At 42.5% G+C, this 17,503-nt stretch overlaps 2 protein-coding genes across 2 annotated transcripts; one reads left to right on the top strand and one right to left on the bottom strand.

The window, feature by feature from the left end:
- The first annotated feature begins 155 nt into the window (after positions 1-155).
- Positions 156-2,558, top strand: LOC119352064 (zinc finger BED domain-containing protein RICESLEEPER 1-like). Its single transcript, XM_037618805.1, has 2 exons — positions 156-431; positions 520-2,558. The coding sequence occupies exons 1-2, from the start codon at positions 354-356 to the stop codon at positions 2,527-2,529; spliced, it is 2,088 nt and encodes a 695-aa protein (XP_037474702.1). The 5' UTR covers positions 156-353; the 3' UTR covers positions 2,530-2,558.
- Positions 2,559-2,776: 218 nt separating this feature from the next.
- LOC119352067 (S-(+)-linalool synthase, chloroplastic-like) lies at positions 2,777-5,906 on the bottom strand. Its single transcript, XM_037618806.1, has 6 exons — positions 5,571-5,906; positions 4,924-5,296; positions 4,500-4,718; positions 3,989-4,130; positions 3,229-3,468; positions 2,777-3,056 (listed from the first exon to the last, which is right to left on the bottom strand). The coding sequence occupies exons 1-6, from the start codon at positions 5,737-5,739 to the stop codon at positions 2,784-2,786; spliced, it is 1,416 nt and encodes a 471-aa protein (XP_037474703.1). The 5' UTR covers positions 5,740-5,906; the 3' UTR covers positions 2,777-2,783.
- Between the last annotated feature and the right edge of the window lie 11,597 nt (positions 5,907-17,503).

Here is a 17,503-nt window from a genome sequence, read left to right as displayed (position 1 = left end):
ATTATGGGACGGAAGGGCTAGTTACATTTGTGTTTGTCAAAGGGTTCTGGTCAGTGTCATGCTTCGGATTGTGGTAAGGGTTAGGTTGCACATTTTGATACGCGCTCGACCGCTGGTCTAGGTTTGAACTTAAACGGGGACAATGAATCTGGAAGCAAGTCTTTGTAGCGAGCAGGTAAGAAGTAGTATGAATTTATTTTGGTCCTTCAGTAGGGTAGGAGTATATTTTTGGTTGGGTATTAAATCGAAAAGTCTGTTCTTGTACGGATACAACGGTTTCTTCTTGGGCCGAAATGTGGCCACTTCTCTCGTACTGAACGGAGGTGGGATGTTATTTTCTTTACTGTGTAGCCATGGAGCATCATGTTTATGAGCAGCACGAGCAGGATGACGGCACGAAAGCGGAGGCAGAGCGCCACAAACGGTCCAAGGTCTGTGACGTACTGACAGAGCCTCCTCTTGGAGACTGAATGTGGCTTCTTTCTTGTACTGATATGGATTATTTTTCTTACTGTGCAGGCAGATATGGAGCATTCTGATGAGCAACACAAGGAGGATGACAGCATGGAAGAAGTGGAGGCAGAATTCGTTGGAGCTGACGGGTCACTCAAAAACAAGCACCAGATTCAGTCCATGGTCTGGGATGAGTTTGAGCCCATCTTTCTGGACGACAAGGTCCAGTTTGCAGAGTGCCTGAGCTGCCACTTCCTCTTCAGCTTCAACGGAGATAGCTGTCTGCGCCGGCACCTGGAATCCTGCACGGCCAAACCGGAAGCGGCGGAGAGGCCACAGAAGGATTCCTGCTTCACAGATGGTAGCAGCTCCAGTGGCGCAACCCGTCGGCCTGTTCAAGGGGTGGCAGATCATCAATCCCTACCAGCATCAGATGTTCCAAGCCTGAAGAAACAGAAGACCTCATCTATGAATATTGGGAATGATATGAGCGCCAGCAAGTTTAGTCAGGAGTCACCATATCAAGATGTGGCCAAAATGATCATACTCCATGGTTATCCTTTGTCAATTGTGGAGCATCAAGAAATGAAAAGGATTTTCAAGAGCATCAACCCTGTGGCTAACACAGTCTCCCATAGTGATATGGAGGAACATTTGTTTGATCTATTTCAGAAGGAAAAGATGAATGCCAAGGATAGAATTGCGCTTACCTCCCGGCGCGTCTCTCTGTCAGCAAGCATCTGGACTGACGATGGACCTGAGCCAACGGTAAAGTACCTCTGTTTGACAGCACATTTCATTGGCGATGACTGGAAAGTTCACAGAAGAATAATAAAGTTTGGCATGTATTGGTGCTCACCTACTAATTTGGAAAGGACCATACACTGCAAGGAGGCCTGTGTTCCACAGTCTGAAAGTGGATCTTACAATGTCATATGGGATGCGATCAGAGATTGGAATCTTGATCAGAAGATCCTGAGCTTGACTTCAGTTGGTGAAATCAAGAACGATGCGAATACCGCGAGGCTCAAGGCGATGCTCATGGAGAAGAAGTGGCTTCCCATCAGTGGCAAGCTATGCAACATCGCTTGCTTGGACAGCATGATAAACAGTGTTGTCGACGAAGGACAATCAGACATACTTCTCCTTATTGGTGATGCAGTAATGGAATTTTTTGTGGCACATGCATCTTCACCATTGCCCCAGCAGAAGCTGCTGGAGGTCATTTCACAGATGAGTTTCAAGTGTCCACGGGAAGATGCCAAGTGGTGGCACAAGTTTTATTTTAGGCTTGAACTTCTGCTGCAATTCAAGAAGTTATTTCCTGATGAAGAAGTGCTGTCTCCAGAAGATATGGGAGTTATTGAGTCCATTTGCAAGATTTTGAGAACGTTTTATCGTGCCATCGAAGTGATTTCTGGCCCAAGCTCTCCGACGGCAAACATATACTTTAGCGAGGTATGGAAAGTGAGGACTGTTCTGCAGGAAGAAGCATCAAATGAGAATGTCGAAATTGCTACATTGGTCATGGTGATGCAGCACGCGTTCGACAAGTACTGGCAGAACTCATACGTGTGGTTGTCGGTACCTGTTGTTCTAGACCCTAGATTCAAGATGAGCTTCATCGAATTCCGTCTGCGACAGGCTTACGGTGCAGGCTCAGCGAGCTACTTATCCGAAATACGCGGTGCGGTGCAGGAACTCTTCAGTGAATACTACAAACCTATGGATCAGCCAAGTGGCGCCGTTGTTTCCAGGAGTGCAGATGATAAAGATTCATTGGAAGATTGGGATGAGCATCTCAGTAGTCAGATGTCTTCAGAGCTTGATGACTACCTTGGGGAGGGCCTAGTCCCAAGAGAGGATGATTTTGACATTCTGAAATGGTGGATGGAACATGCCACCAAGTACCCCACTCTTGCAGCTATTGCGCGGGACGTCCTGGCCATGCCGGCATCTGCCGTTCACTCTGAAGCGGCATTCAGCAGCACTGGGCCGGTGATCCCGAAGCACCATAGTGCGCTGATCATCAGGACGATTGAGGCGCTCGTCTGTTCTCGAGATTGGATGAGATGAAATGGCGAAGATTCTGTAAGCCGCTCGACACAACTATCATAGATCCAGTAGCGTGATGCAACTATCTTTTGTAGAACTTTTGCATGTTCATGTAACGTTAGTAGCCTAGTTCCACAGTCAGGCTGTTCAGTTTCATGTTTGACTAGATGCTACCTTTTAAATTTGTTATTTATATGTCACGGCTACAAAACCCCATTGCAATGCAGAAGGTTGTACCAACTATCAACCTATTTTTATGTGCTAGCATGCATGATTCAGAAGAGCAACATCCTGGTGTAATCCTCAAGGATGGGGAGCCTCTGCTCATCGTCATAGCTATACATGACGCGGACCATCCTTGCAAAGTTGAGTGACGCCCGGATGAAGGTATGCGATAGTGTTGAGTTTGTCCCAGAGAAGCATTCCCTATTCAGATCCTGCCATTCACTTGCGATCATCTTCAGCATGTGCTTCTCCGCGTCACCATGAGGATTTTCTCTGTGGTACAACTCCTTGCAAGATCCGTCGAGCCCTGCTTGTGATTCATCCTGCATGGGATGAAGGCATGCCTAATTTGGTCAATGTTGATGTGGATGCACACCCGCATGGATATGTACTGAATTAATTCATGTACAATTTTTTTTACGTGGAATTCATGTACAGTTATTGGTATTGCTAATCCTGCAGTCTTATGTGATAAAGTTCTTGGTATGTTATAACCTTTGCACTGCCCATGTCGTCCCAAAGCCTCATTATCTTTGCAGTGCAGGAGATGATCCGAAGGATGCGGTCATTGTTGCCCTCTGTAAAATCATGCCCTAGCAAGAAGAAAAGATGCAGGAATACTAGTGGTGCTCCTGAAGTGACGATACCGTTTCTTAGGTAGTCCTCTGATGTAGGGGCCTGATTAGTATATAACCATTTTCCCTCGATCATGAATCCATCAAACAAAGCTGCCCACTGTAAGAGTAAAATGAAGGAAGGTAAGATGAATGCTTCTAGTGTTATTTTATTATATGTTCTCTTTGTAAATACAATAAGGTAATTAAATGGCTCGTGCATTGTAACAGGGCACAAAAACTTTCTGTGCAATCAATGTGACTTACTTGACATTTTAGTATTAATGTGATTACTTATCAAAAATGGACTTTAGCCGCTAATTCAATCAGTAGTTTTTGGCTTGCCAAAGAAAACATGATTTTATTTGATAAGCAAATAAGGCATGTGCAGTTGAGATGGTTTTCAAGGAAAACCGACGGGGAAAATTGTCAAACCCGGAAATGGAGAAGGTGTGGGTGGGGAGGGAGAGGGCAGACGAAATAAAGGAACGTAACACAAAAACTTGAATATTTTTGAAGTACGAGAGATTACTCACAAATTATATACTACACATAAATATGTGAGGTATTAGTGTTAATATATTTAGCTCCTTGGGGAAATTAAATTAAAGAAAAATGAAGAATCATTCCAGTAGACATACAGCTTGCTTGATATGAGTGATAGGGTTCAGTCCATGCTCTTTTCTAACCATAGCGGCTATATCATTTGTGACAGTGTAAAGAGCCTTGTAACATGATATCATGTAGCTCGGGAGTGAATCAACAGCAGCAGCAGGATCCCACCTGTCAAAATGTGCAATCTGTGTGTGAAACTTCTATAAGATACACTTTTATACCATGTATAAGGTCTTAACTAATCCATGAGTTTTTTATTCCATTAGCAAGGTAGATGTGATCTTGGGCATAAACAATCTCTAATATGCAATGTTTTCGCTTCATTGTATGATTATAGAATAAATAATTAGAAAACTATTAATCTATGAAGATCTTTCTCATAAAGACGCAATATTTATTTCGAATTAATCTTAAAGAAGTCTGAATATCCAGTTGGACATATATAATATGTCATTTATTTACAAAGTAAGGTGACTATATTGCTTCCCTAAAATAAATTAATCTTAATTATTATGCGAACAACAATGCAATGCTCACATTTTGATTGCCTCATTGAAAAGAGAGAGCTCATTCTGTGTGGCGACAAGATCAAAGATGTCATCCACAATGTAGACCATGGAGATGATCTTTGTGATCTCAATCCGATATCTAGAGAAGGACAAACCCTCAAGGACAGTCATGGGCCACATGTACCATTTAAGTACTTGGTCCCTCGCAGCCGGTATTTCTTTAGCCAATCCCAAATCCACCCACCATCTGTGTGAAAAGGAAGTTTTCACATAGTGAAAACCACCACTCTATTAATTGAGTGAATACATGAGCAATAAAAAAAATACTAATTAACAAAATTGGGCCAACAGTTCTACTAGCGTTTCTCTCTTATCAAGAGAGTGAGCATATTGAACATCTTCAATAAAATTAATCATGGAAGAAGAGTAGTTTATTATGTTTATATATATACCTCTTAACCTCTTTAATTTCTCTTTGATGCTGCAACTTCTTAATCTGAAACTCTGCAAGTGCCAGATTCTCAATTGATGTGTTCCTAGTGGGCAAGTTCTGGAGGTAACTCAGATGGTGCCTTGCCTTGTACTGCATCAGGCTCACATGATAGGGATGGTCTAGTGACCGCCTCACATATCTTGCAAGGCTTGGCTCCAAATACTTAATTGCAAGTCTAAGGTGCTTGGCTGAGAATTCATTTGCCTTGTACAGTGATGATTCTCCCATGTTGAGGTATGACATGTCTTGCAAGCTCAACATCCCTCTAATGTCTTTGGTGAGCCCATGGTTGAAATCACCATTATCATTTGTGAACTTCCGAAGAACATCATCTGCCATGTTGTGGAGAAGGGGTCTTTAGGCATAGGTCATACATAGTGACAACATACGTCCCAAGGGAGGTAATTATACTTTTTTTTGCGGGATAAGGGAGGTACTTATATGCTCCACAAGAAAATGCTAGAATTTATTTTAGACTTCGGCTATGAAGATTTCTTTTACAGCAAAGTTATCACATAAAATTTATTTCATAGACCAAATCGTACCGAAGCTTCCCAAATTATTGTGTTTATCTTACATGACACACTAAGATTTTCCTTTACTTACCTGCCGAAACATAATATCCAGCTTCTCTCATTAGCCTCAGTGAAAGGGTTGCATCAAGTAGATCATCACTATGAACGAGATCCACACATGCATCCATGACATTGTCGATCTCGTCTTGGAAATAATGATCGATGCAGAGGCGCTTGAGGTGATCAACAGTGGTCAACATGGCTCGTCTACTCTTCGGATGTTGATGCAATAACGCTTGAACATTCGCTAGGCTTTCCTTGTGTCACACAATGTAGCGACCAGACCTCAAACAGTCTGATCTCTGTGCTCCGGTGTCATCCCTGGATCAGTAATGCTGACACCACACAGTATTCGGAGGATTTATAGCAGAGTAGCAATCACACACTTATTACATCGAGTGTCTCAAGAGAGAGCTTATTACAATTATATGGCTTAAGGCCATCTAGTGACGATAACAGCGGAAGGCTTGGAAGATAAGTGAGTCCATCAACTCCAACGGCATCACTGAGTATAGAACCACGACCTAAAAACTCCTTAATCGTCATCTGAAAAGTCTGCAACATTAACGTTGCAGCCCAAAAACGGGTCAGCACATGGAATATGCTGGCAAGGTAACACATAGAGAATAATGAAATGCAACCGCTATACTATATGCATATTTGGCTGGTGGAAAGCTCTATGGTTACTGTTTTTGCGTAAAGCCAATTTTCCCTACTTCAAAGGAATAAAATTAATTACTATCATGGTGGTTGTTAAACATTGAGAATGGTTGACAGCATTCTCAATCCCATTTAAAAGTAACATCATTAAAACCCATCAAAATTAATTTAGAGTAACATGTTGAGATTCACATGAAAATCCAGGTACTAGATACTCAAGATGTCCATAACCGGGGACACGGCTAACCATGATTAGTTTATTACACTCTGCAGAGGTTTGCGCACTTTTCTCCACAAGACTCGATCGCCTCCGTTGGATTTCTCGCACTATAGGGCGTTTGAGAAACGGATGACCGAGACACAGTCTTTCAGAAGCGCTAGCACCTTACGACGGGTAGACCGGTACACCTACTTTCCCCTACATCTGCTAGTCTACCACTGTAAGAGTTCGCACAACTTAGTCAACTATGCCAGACCCCATATTGGCTTGTGGCTGCACACGGAAGTTTCTAGTATGAATAATCTCATGATCCCTTTGAGCCTAGGTGGCGGTCCAAAAGAAAACAGGCAAGTCCTGGTAACCCCAGGTGCCTCAATCCACCCAGATGTGTGTTAGGTTGCCACCTTAGATAAATCCTTAATTATCAATCTCACATCTGTCATGGATATCACTCACCCAATCCACGTCTACTGGCATAGCATGGCACAATAAGCAAACGTAGAAGTAACTCCCAAAGGTTTGATAAGAAACAGGTAATAGGTACTACCTCATCTACTTCCCATCCCACAATTTAATTAGATCCTAATCATGCAATGTGTGAAGATTGATCTAATGCAATAAAACTGGGTTGTAGAAAATGGTATGATCAAAGTGTTACTTGCCTTGCTGATGATCCGCGAAACCTAGAGATTCGAAGTAACAAGCGGCGCACTCCGGGTATTCTATCGCAGACAACAACAAGCATACAATAAGTACTCATCTAATGCACAGGTAAAACTCAAATAGCAGATCTAACCAGAAAGTTTAACTTAAGAACCCTGGTTGGCAAAAGAATCAAATCGAACGAAGCAAAAGAAATCAAACGGCGAAAGAAAACAACTTCGTTCTAGTAATATGGATCTAGGGCAAATTTTACAGTAGCAAAAACTTGTTTAAGTTGATTATTCGGAAAAAGGGTTTCGAGACGAAACTCCAGGCGCTTGAATCGCCTGATTCCGATAAACGAGCTAAAAGTTATACTAAAATGAAAATCGGATCAGAAATCGCGATCAGAAAATAACCGTGAAAAATCCAACGAAAAAGAAAAACGACGAACAGTTTTTTTTAAGAAAACAGCACGGAAAACGAGGCGGCGGCGAACCGCGAAAGGCGCGCAGCTCCGGCGGCGGCGGCTAAAGGCGGCGGCGGAGCGGATTAGGGTTAGGGTTTCCGGGGCTGGCGGCTGCTCTCCTCTCGGGCCGGCCTCGAGCGCTATTTAAAGGCCCGACCGGCGGTCTCCTGGCCGGTTACGGCCCGAAGTCGGTTACGCGTTTTTTTTATAATTCCGCTCGGAAGAAAAATAAAAAGAAATACTAAACGGACTCCAAAAATCACGAAATATATTTTGACGGGTTTCTAAAATCAAGCCCGATAAAGTGAACATTTATCTGAGCCCAAACTACAACTTTGAAAAACGCGCATTTTTCCTAAATTCAAATAAAAATACCGAAAAACTCCGAAATAAAACTTATTTGATTTTTTATTAAATCCTCATTATTTCTATATTTTGGGAAAGTCATTTTATTCCTGCTCTCATATTTTTGTAATAGAAATAATTGATGATAAAATAAATAAAATCAAATGATCCTGTTTACATAATTTGAAAAAAGTCAAATATGTAAATAACGAAATCCCCAACTCTCTCCGTGGGTCCTTGAGTTGCTTAGGATTTTCTAGGATCAAAACCAAAAGCAAATTAAAATATGATATGTATGACGTCCTAATGTATAACATTCCAAATTGAAAATTTGGGATGTTACAAACCTACCCCCCTTAAGATGAATCTCGCCCTCAAGATTCGGGTTGGCTAGAAAATAGGTGAGGGTGGTCTTTGAGCAAATCTTCCTCTCGCTCCCAGGTGGCTTCATCCTCCGTGTGGTGGGTTCACTGAACTTTGCAAAACTTGATAACTTTGCTGCGAGTAACTCGGCTGGCAAACTCGAGGATCTTGACTGGTTTCTCCTCATAGGTCAAATTGTTATCCAATTGAATTACTTCTAATGGTACTGTGTCTCTCAAAGGTATGTCAGCCATCTCCGCGTGACACTTCTTCAACTAAGAAACGTGGAACACATCATGCACTCATGCCAATCCTTCTGGCAATTCCAACTTGTAGGCCACTTCTCCCATATGCTCCAAAACTCGATATGGCCCTACAAATCGTGGCGCTAACTTCCCCTTAACTCCAAAGCGCTTAATCCCTCGAAGTGGGGATACTCGAAGATAAGCTCTATCTCCGACTTCGTAAACTGTCTCCTTGCGTTTAGAATCTGCGTAGCTCTTCTGCCTGGACTGGGCTACCTTGAGCCTATCGCGAATCAACTTTACCTTCTATTCAGACTCCTTAATCAGATCTGGTCCAAACAACTGGCGATCTCCAACTTTGTCCCATGACAACGGTGTCCTGCACCTCCTTCCGTACAAAGCTTCAAAAGGGGCCATCTTCAAACTGGTCTGATAGCTATTATTGTAACAAAACTCTGCATATGGCAAATTATCGTCCCAACTAGATCCATAATCTAGCGCACAAGCTTTCAGCATATCTTCCAAAATCTGATTGACTCTCTCAGTCTGTCCATCTGTCTGCGGATGAAAAGATGTACTAAATTCTAACCTGGTACCCAAAGTCTCATGCAACTGCTTCCAGAACTTTGAGGTAAACTGGGTTCCTCTATCCGATACGATGCTCCTCGGAACTCCATGCAAACATACGATCCTGGTCATGTATATCTTTGCCAACTTAGCACTGGTGTAAGTGGTCTTTACTGGGATGAAATGTGCTACCTTCGTCAATCGATCGACTACGACCCAAATCGAGTCATATCCTGAACGAGTCCTTGGTAATCCCGTGATAAAATCCATGCCTAACTTATCCCACTTCCATTCGGGTATCGGCAATGGTTGCAACAATCCTACTGGCTTCTGATGCTCTGCCTTTACTCTCTGACATACATCACAAACTGCTACATACTCCGCAATATCCTTTTTCATTCCGGTCCACCAGAAAATATCCTTCAAATCCAAATACATCTTGGTATTTCCTGGGTGAATCGAATACGGTGAATCATGTGCCTCTTGCAGAATCAACTTTCTGATCTCCGGGTCATTGGGCACGTAAACACGGTCTTCAAACCATAGGGTGTCGTGCTCATCCTCACAAAATCCTTTAGCTTTTTCCTTTGCTCAGTTTCTCCTTTATAGCGGCAATCTCTTTGTCAGTTTTCTGAGCTTCTCTGATTCTATCCATCAAAGTTGACTGAATCTCTAGTGCTGCTACATAGCCTCTCGGAACTATTTCCACACATAGTTCACGAAGATTTCCTGCTAACTCCTTGGGTATTGTCCCGTCATTAGTGTATTGACATGACTCTTACGGCTTAATGCATCACCTACTACATTAGCTTTTCCGGGATGATAATGCAATCTCATATCATAATCCTTGATAAGCTCCAACCATCTCCTTTGTCTGAGGTTCAACTCCTTCTGCGTGAAAAATGTACTTCAAACTCTTATGATCCGTGTACACTTTCCAATGAGGAAATGTCTCCATGTCTTCAGTGCATGCACTACGGCTGCTAACTCCAAATCATGCGTAGCATAATTCAATTCGTGGGGCTTCAGTTGTCGTGAAGCATACGAAACAACTCTCCCATCTTGCATAAGCACTGCTCCAAGTCTTCGACGTGAAGCGTCGCAATACACCTCATAATCCTTGGTTTGATCTGGCAAAATCAGCACTGGTGAGGTAACCAAACGTTTCTTCAACTCCTGTAAACTTGCCTCACACTCCTCGGTCCATTTGAACTTAGTATCCTTCTTCAACAACTCCGTCATCGGCTTTGCAATCTTTGAAAAATTTTCAATAAATCTCCGGTAGTATCCTGCGAGTCCAAGAAAACTCCGGATCTCTCCAACGGTAGTTGGGGCTTCCCACTTGGTCATGGTTTCAACTTTAGCGGGATCTACTGCCATACCTTCTCCAGATATAACGTGTCCGAGGAATCCTACTTCCTTCAACCAAAATTCACATTTGCTGAACTTGGCATATAATTGGTGTTCTCTGAGCTTTTCAAGTACCAAACGCAAATGCTCCTTATGCTCCTCTTCATTCTTTGAAAATACCAGGATATCATCAATGAACACTACGACGAACTTATCCAAAAACTCCATAAACACTTTGTTCATCATGTTCATAAAATAGGCAGGCGCGTTAGTCAGTCCAAATGACATAACGGTATACTCATACAACCCATATCTGGTGGTAAAAGCTGTCTTAGGAATATCCTGTTCTCGAATCTTCAACTGGTGGTATCCTGATCGCAAATCAATCTTGGAAAACACTTTAGCTCCTTGTAATCGATCAAACAAATCGTTGATCATTGGTAGTGGGTACTTGTTCTTGATTGTTACTTCGTTCAATCCTCGATAATCAACAACCATACTTAACGATCCATCCTTCTTCTCCACTAGAAGTACTGGTGATCCCCAAGGCGAAGAACTTGGGCGAATATATCCCTTATCCAGTAACTCCTTAATCTGCTTCTTAATTTACACCAAATCTTTTGCTGGCATCCTATATGGTCTCTTTGATATTGGCCCAGTGCCTGGCAATAGCTCAATCAAAAACTCAATGTCTCTATCCGGTGGCATGCCTGGCAACTCTTCGGGAAATACATCTGGAAAATCCTTTACCACTGGTACTTCCTCCTGCACAACTCCTGATAAGGAATTTACTTGTGTCCTGTTTGGCGCATGCCGGGATACATACTTGATCCTTCTTCCTTCTGGCGTTGTGAGCAAAATTGTCTTACTGGCGCAATCGATGTTTCCCCCGTACATCGACAGCCAATCCATACCAAGAATCACATCCAGACCTTGGGATTCCAAAATAATTAAATCCGTTGGGAAAACATGCCTTCCTATACTTAAGGGCACTTGAAAACATCCTTGACTGGCCATGTACTCCGCTCCTGGTGAGCTTACTAGCATAGGTGTTTTAAGAATCCTAGTGGGCAAACTATACTTTTCCACAAATCGCCTTGATATATATGAATGCGATGCACCCGTATCAAAAAGAACGAGTGCAGTAAATGACTTAACCAAAAACTTACCTATTACTGCATCGGGCTGAGCTTCAACCTCCTCCACATTAACGTGGTTCACCTGTCCCCTGTTGAAAGGGTTCGGCTTCTTTCCAGAACTTCCATTTCCGTTTTGTCCTTCAGGACAGTCATTTGCATAATGTCCTGACTTCGAACACTTATAGCAAGTGACGTGGCTCAAATCCTTCTTGGCTGGGGTTGATGGGGTGCTGCGGTTCTGTCCATTACTTTCTCCATTCCCATTACCATTTTTGGTGCCATTGTGATTGTGCGAGCTACCTACTCCATGGGTATGCTAAAAATGTCCTCCTGGTCTAGGGGTAAAACGAGGCTTCTGCTGAGCTCCTGAATTATACTTTCCTTGTCCATACTTCCTCTTGCGGTTCTCAATTTGCTGCTGCTTCCCTTCAATCATAAGAGCATGATCTACCAACTCCTGGTAGTTGTTGAAGGTGGCTACCATCAACTGCATGCTCAATTCATCATTCAGTCCTTCCAGGAATTTCTCCTGCTTAGCTACATCCGTAGCAACGTCATCTGGGGCATAACGTGCTAGCTTACTAAACTCCCCCACATACTGGCCAACTGTCTGTCCTCCTTGGCGCAAGTTATGAAACTCATGCTTCTTCATGTCCATTGCTCCTGCTGAAACATGGGCAGTACGAAAAACTTACTGAAACTGGTCCCATGTGACAGTGTCGACTGGGAAGGTGGCTGTGAAATTCTCCCACCAAGATGCTGCTGGTCCTTCTAACTGATGTGCGGAAAACTTCACCTTCTCCACATCTGTGCATCCTGCTGCGGTCAACTCCCTAGATATCTTGCGGAGCCAATCATCTCCTACTATCGGCTCGGTGCTACTGGAAAACACCGGCGGATTCAGCCTAAGAAAACAGGCTAAGTGGTCAACAGGTGGTGGTGGTGATGGTGGGTTGTTGTTGTTGTTCCCCTGATTCTGATTCTGAACTAGCAACTGCATCAAGGTGTTCTGCTGCTGGATCAACTGGGTGAGCTCCGGAGGAAAGGTAAATCCGGGGTCACGTCTCGAAGGCATCTGAGGGTTTAGAAAGGATGAGATATAAGAATAGAGGGGGTCTAAAGAGAAAACACTACCCATATGCACATGATGCAAAAGCACACAATTCACTTCAATCAATCAAACACAGGCATACAATCGATCTAACTATCGCAAAAAGTGCTCGGACTACTATATTTACATGGTGGACTACTACTACTGATGAGGTGGTCTACTAGAAATATTCTACTGATACCATCTCTGTAGCGACCAGACCTCAAACAGTCTGATCTCTGTGCTCCTGCTTCATCAACATAGACATCATCGCTACTATCTTGTTCCGAGTTGGTGGCATCGATGGTGATGTAGTCTTCCGGGCTAATCTCCTTGGGTTCTTCTTCTTCATCTATTGGTGTCGGGCCTCCCATAAATATTCCAATCTTCTTGAGCAGATCGTCATTCTTCTCCACCAATACTTCAATTTCTTCTTCATAATCTTCGCGTGTAGCCTTGAGTTCTTCCTCCAGTTTCTTGATTCTAGTCTTACCCTCTTCAGATCTATCATGTCGGCGCACATCTGATTCTCCTGTCGTCGAATGTGCTGGTTTAACTCCTGAATAAAAGCTGCAATTGATCTATCCTTCCTGGTGCTGATCATCTCCCAGTGTTCATCTCGGCGCCCACAAATCTGGTAGATAGTATCCTTGAGATCCTTGCGGTAGACTTCTCCAATACGTCCCATGGCAATGTGAGCTGCCATGCTCTTTCCTAGACTCCAAGTTGGTGCATCAAAAGAAAACTCTATGGGCTCAGTGACTGGCATGAACGTCCTTCCTGGAACTTGAACTTGAATCATCCAGCACTCTTCTTCAGGTAAAATGGCGTTGTAGGTTCCCGTGAAGCTTGGTATTCCTATGTTCAGGTATCTAGTGACTTCCTTCAAGTGGCGTCCAAAGGGTGTATCTTCATCCGGTTGGGTGAACTTGTTCCTTGCATCCGCCATCCTAAAGAGTAGAAAAGATGAGAAGTCAGAAGAGAAGAGAGTGAGTAGTGATCTAGGTCTTTAGCTTAGTGGTCGTGTCCTACAGTCAGCGTGTGCTCTGATACCATCTCTGTAGCGACCAGACCTCAAACAGTCTAATCTCCGTGCTTCGGTGTCATCCCTGGATCAGTAATGCTGACAGCACACAGTACTCGGAGGATTTATAGCAGAGTAGCAATCACACACTTATTACATCGAGTGTCTCAAGAGAGAGAGCTTATTACAATAATATGGCTTAAGGCCATCTAGTAACGATAACAACAGAAGGCTTGGAAGATAAGTGAGTCCATCAACTCCAACGGCGTCACTGAGTATAGAACCACGACCTAAAAACTCCTTAATCGTCGTCTGAAAAGTCTGCAACATTAACGTTGCAGCCCAAAAATGGGCCAGCACATGGAATATGCTGGCAAGGTAACACATAGAGAATAATGGAATGCAACCGCTATACTATATGCATATTTGGCTGGTGGAAAGCTCTATGGTTACTGTTTTTGCGTAAAGCCAATTTTTCCCTACTTCAAAGGAATAAAATTAATTACTATCATGGTGGTTGTTAAACATTAAGAATGGTTGACAGCATTCTCAATCTCATTTAAAAGTAGCATCATTAAAACCCATCAAAATTAATTTAGAGTATCATGTTGAGATTCACATGAAAATCCAGGTACTAGATACTCAAGATGTCCATAACCGGGGACACGGCTAACCATGATTAGTTTATTACACTCTGCAGAGGTTTGCGCACTTTTCCCCACAAGACTCGATCGCCTCCGTTGGATTTCTCGCACGACAGGGTGTTTGAGAAACGGATGACCGAGACACAGTCTTTCAGAAGCGCTAGCACCTTACGACGGGTAGACCGGTACACCTACTTTCCCCTACATCTGCTAGTCTACCACTGTAAGAGTTCGCACAACTTAGTCAACTATGCCAGAGCCCATATTGGCTTGTGGCTGCACACGGAAGTTTCTAGTATGAATAATCTCATGATCCCTTTGAGCCTGGGTGGCGGTCCAAAAGAAAACAGGCAAGTCCTGGTAACCCCAGGTGCCTCAATCCACCCAGATCTGTGTTAGGTTGTCACCTTAGATAAACCCTTAATTATCAATCTCACATCTGTCATGGATATCACTTACACAATCCACGTCTACTAGCATAGCATGGCACAATAAGCAAACGTAGAAGTAACTCCCAAAGGTTTGATAAGAAACAGGTAATAGGTACTACCTCATCTACTTCCCATCCCACAATTTAATTAGATCCTAATCATGCAATGTGTGAAGATTGATTTAATGCAATAAAACTGGGTTGTAGAAAATGGTATGATCAAAGTGTTACTTGCCTTGCTGATGATCCGCGAAATCTAGAGATTCGAAGTAACAAGCGGCGCACTCCGGGTATTCTATCGCAGACAACAACAAGCATACAATAAGTACTCATCTAATGCACATGTAAAACTCAAATAGCAGATCTAACCAGAAAGTTCAACTTAAGAACCCTGGTTGGCAAAAGAATCAAATCGAACGAAGCAAAAGAAATCAAACGGCGAAAGAAAACAACTTTGTTCTAGTAATCTGGATCTAGGGAAAATTTTACAGTAGCAAAACTTGTTTAAGTTGATTATTCGGAAAGAGGGTTTCGAGACGAAACTCCAGGCGCTTGAATCGCCTGATTCCGATAAACGAGCGAAAAGTTATACTAAAACGAAAATCGGATCAGAAATCGCGATCAGAAAATAACCGCGGAAAATCCGACGAAAAAGAAAAACGACGAACATATTTTTTTAAAGAAAACAGCATGGAAAACGAGGCGCCGGCGAACCTCGAAAGGCGCGCAGCTCCGGCGGCGGCGGCGGCCTGCGGCGGCTAAAGGCGGCGGCGGAGCGGATTAGGGTTAGGGTTTCCGGGGCTGACGGCTGCTCTCCTCTCGGGCTGGCCTCGAGCGCTATTTAAAGGCCCGACCGGCGGTCTCCTGGCCGGTTACGGCCCGAAGTCGGTTACGCATTTTTTTTAATTCCGCTCGGAAGAAAAATAAAAAGAAATACTAAACGGACTCCAAAAATCACGAAATATATTTTGCCGGGTTTCTAAAATCAAGCCCGATAAAGTGAACATTTATTTGGGCCCAAACTACAACTTTGGAAAACGCGCATTTTTCCTAAATTCAAATAAAAATACCGAAAAACTCTGAAATAAAACTTATTTGATTTTTTTATTAAATCCTCATTATTTCTATATTTTGGGAAAGTCATTTTATTCCCGCTCTCATATTTTTGTAATAGAAATAATTGATGATAAAATAAATAAAATCAAATGATCCTGTTTACATAATTTGAGAAAAGTCAAATATGTAAATAACTTAATCCCCAACTCTCTTCGTGGGTTCTTGAGTTGCTTAGGATTTTCTAGGATCAAAACCAAAAGCAAATTAAAATATGATATGCATGATGTCCTAATGTATAACATTCCAAATTGAAAATTTGGGATGTTAAACACAAAGAGCAAACTTCTTTAAAAAAATACATAATTTACAAAAGTGCAGTAGATATCATATATTATCTCAATTGTAAGTAGATGACATTGTAAAAAAAGCATGCACCAAAACTTCTCCAGCTTTGACTATTAATATAAAAAAAATACTCAGGTTGGCCAGGCGATAGCACTTACAATAATTAGTTTTTTCAATAAAAATACTTTTATGATACCTTAGGTTTTTATTCTATTAACATATTATGAGAATTAACAATCAAAGACATATGCATATAAAAAATTGTGCTCATTCAGAAAATATGTCAATAATTTGTGAATCAAGTACACATCTTCTGTTTCTCATCAGTTCCGGAGTAGGTGTCACCAGTGGCGGAGCGTGAATAAAATATTCGGAGGGGCCACATGACGGTATATGGCTTAGAAAAGGCTAGGATGATCAGAGACGCCGGATGATTAGTAGAGCAATTAGCAGATAAGTAAGTGTTTTGGTAAATTTTCCTCTTGGAAGGGGGGGGGGGCAGGGCCCGGAATTGTCCCCACTACGCTCCGCCACTAGGTGTCACTCTAGGATGTTACACAAACAAACAAAAGTTATCTTGAAAAAAAAATCATCAACTGCTAGCTTGAGGTTAGGAGATTCTTTTGGTGGAATGTGACGTTCATGTTGACAACGAGACATTCGTGGTGGAACTGAAAGAGCTAGCCTCGGCACTATCTTTGAAATCTACCCCAAGGTAGCTAGAAAACGGAGGTAAACATGCATGCTAATTTTAATCATATTTTAGGTTGAATTTTGACCATGATTTGACTAAAAAAATATAAGTTATATGTCACAAAATGTTATACTGTTAGATTCATACTTGCAAGAAGTTCCGTGGTATTATTTTTGTGACATACGACATATATGTTGCTGAAAACTATTATTAAAATTTGAGTCAAAATACGAGTGAGACTAATAAACCAAACGGAGGAGGTAAAAAAAATGAAGCGACTGTATCTCACGTGCTTGTACAACGTGACCGGTTAAGCAATACTAATACTAATTGTTGTGATCCAAGAACTATACCGCAACAATATCTATACCTGCAAGTCAAAATCGTGCAACAGCTCATGAGACGCAGGCTCCCACCCAGGATATATCCCCGACGAAGGGCGGAAGAAGCCACGGTTGCGACTGGTCTGGCCAGCATTCCCGGCCACCGGTGAAGCCGAATGGAGCAGTGGCTTAACGGAGCAGAAGGAGAAGAAGGTAGGCGCAGCAGCCATCAGTTTCTTAATGAATGGTAGTCGGCTAGCTAAGTGTGGCGTCTCACGTACGGATGATAACTTACTAGCCTGGATGATAGGAGATGAGCATGTGCAGCAGCTATGCTTTATGGATGGATGAAGGATGA

This window comes from Triticum dicoccoides, chromosome 2A (genome assembly GCF_002162155.2).
Source record: "Triticum dicoccoides isolate Atlit2015 ecotype Zavitan chromosome 2A, WEW_v2.0, whole genome shotgun sequence".
Lineage (NCBI taxonomy): Eukaryota > Viridiplantae > Streptophyta > Magnoliopsida > Poales > Poaceae > Triticum > Triticum dicoccoides.
This window is presented reverse-complemented; position numbering and strand designations above follow the sequence as displayed.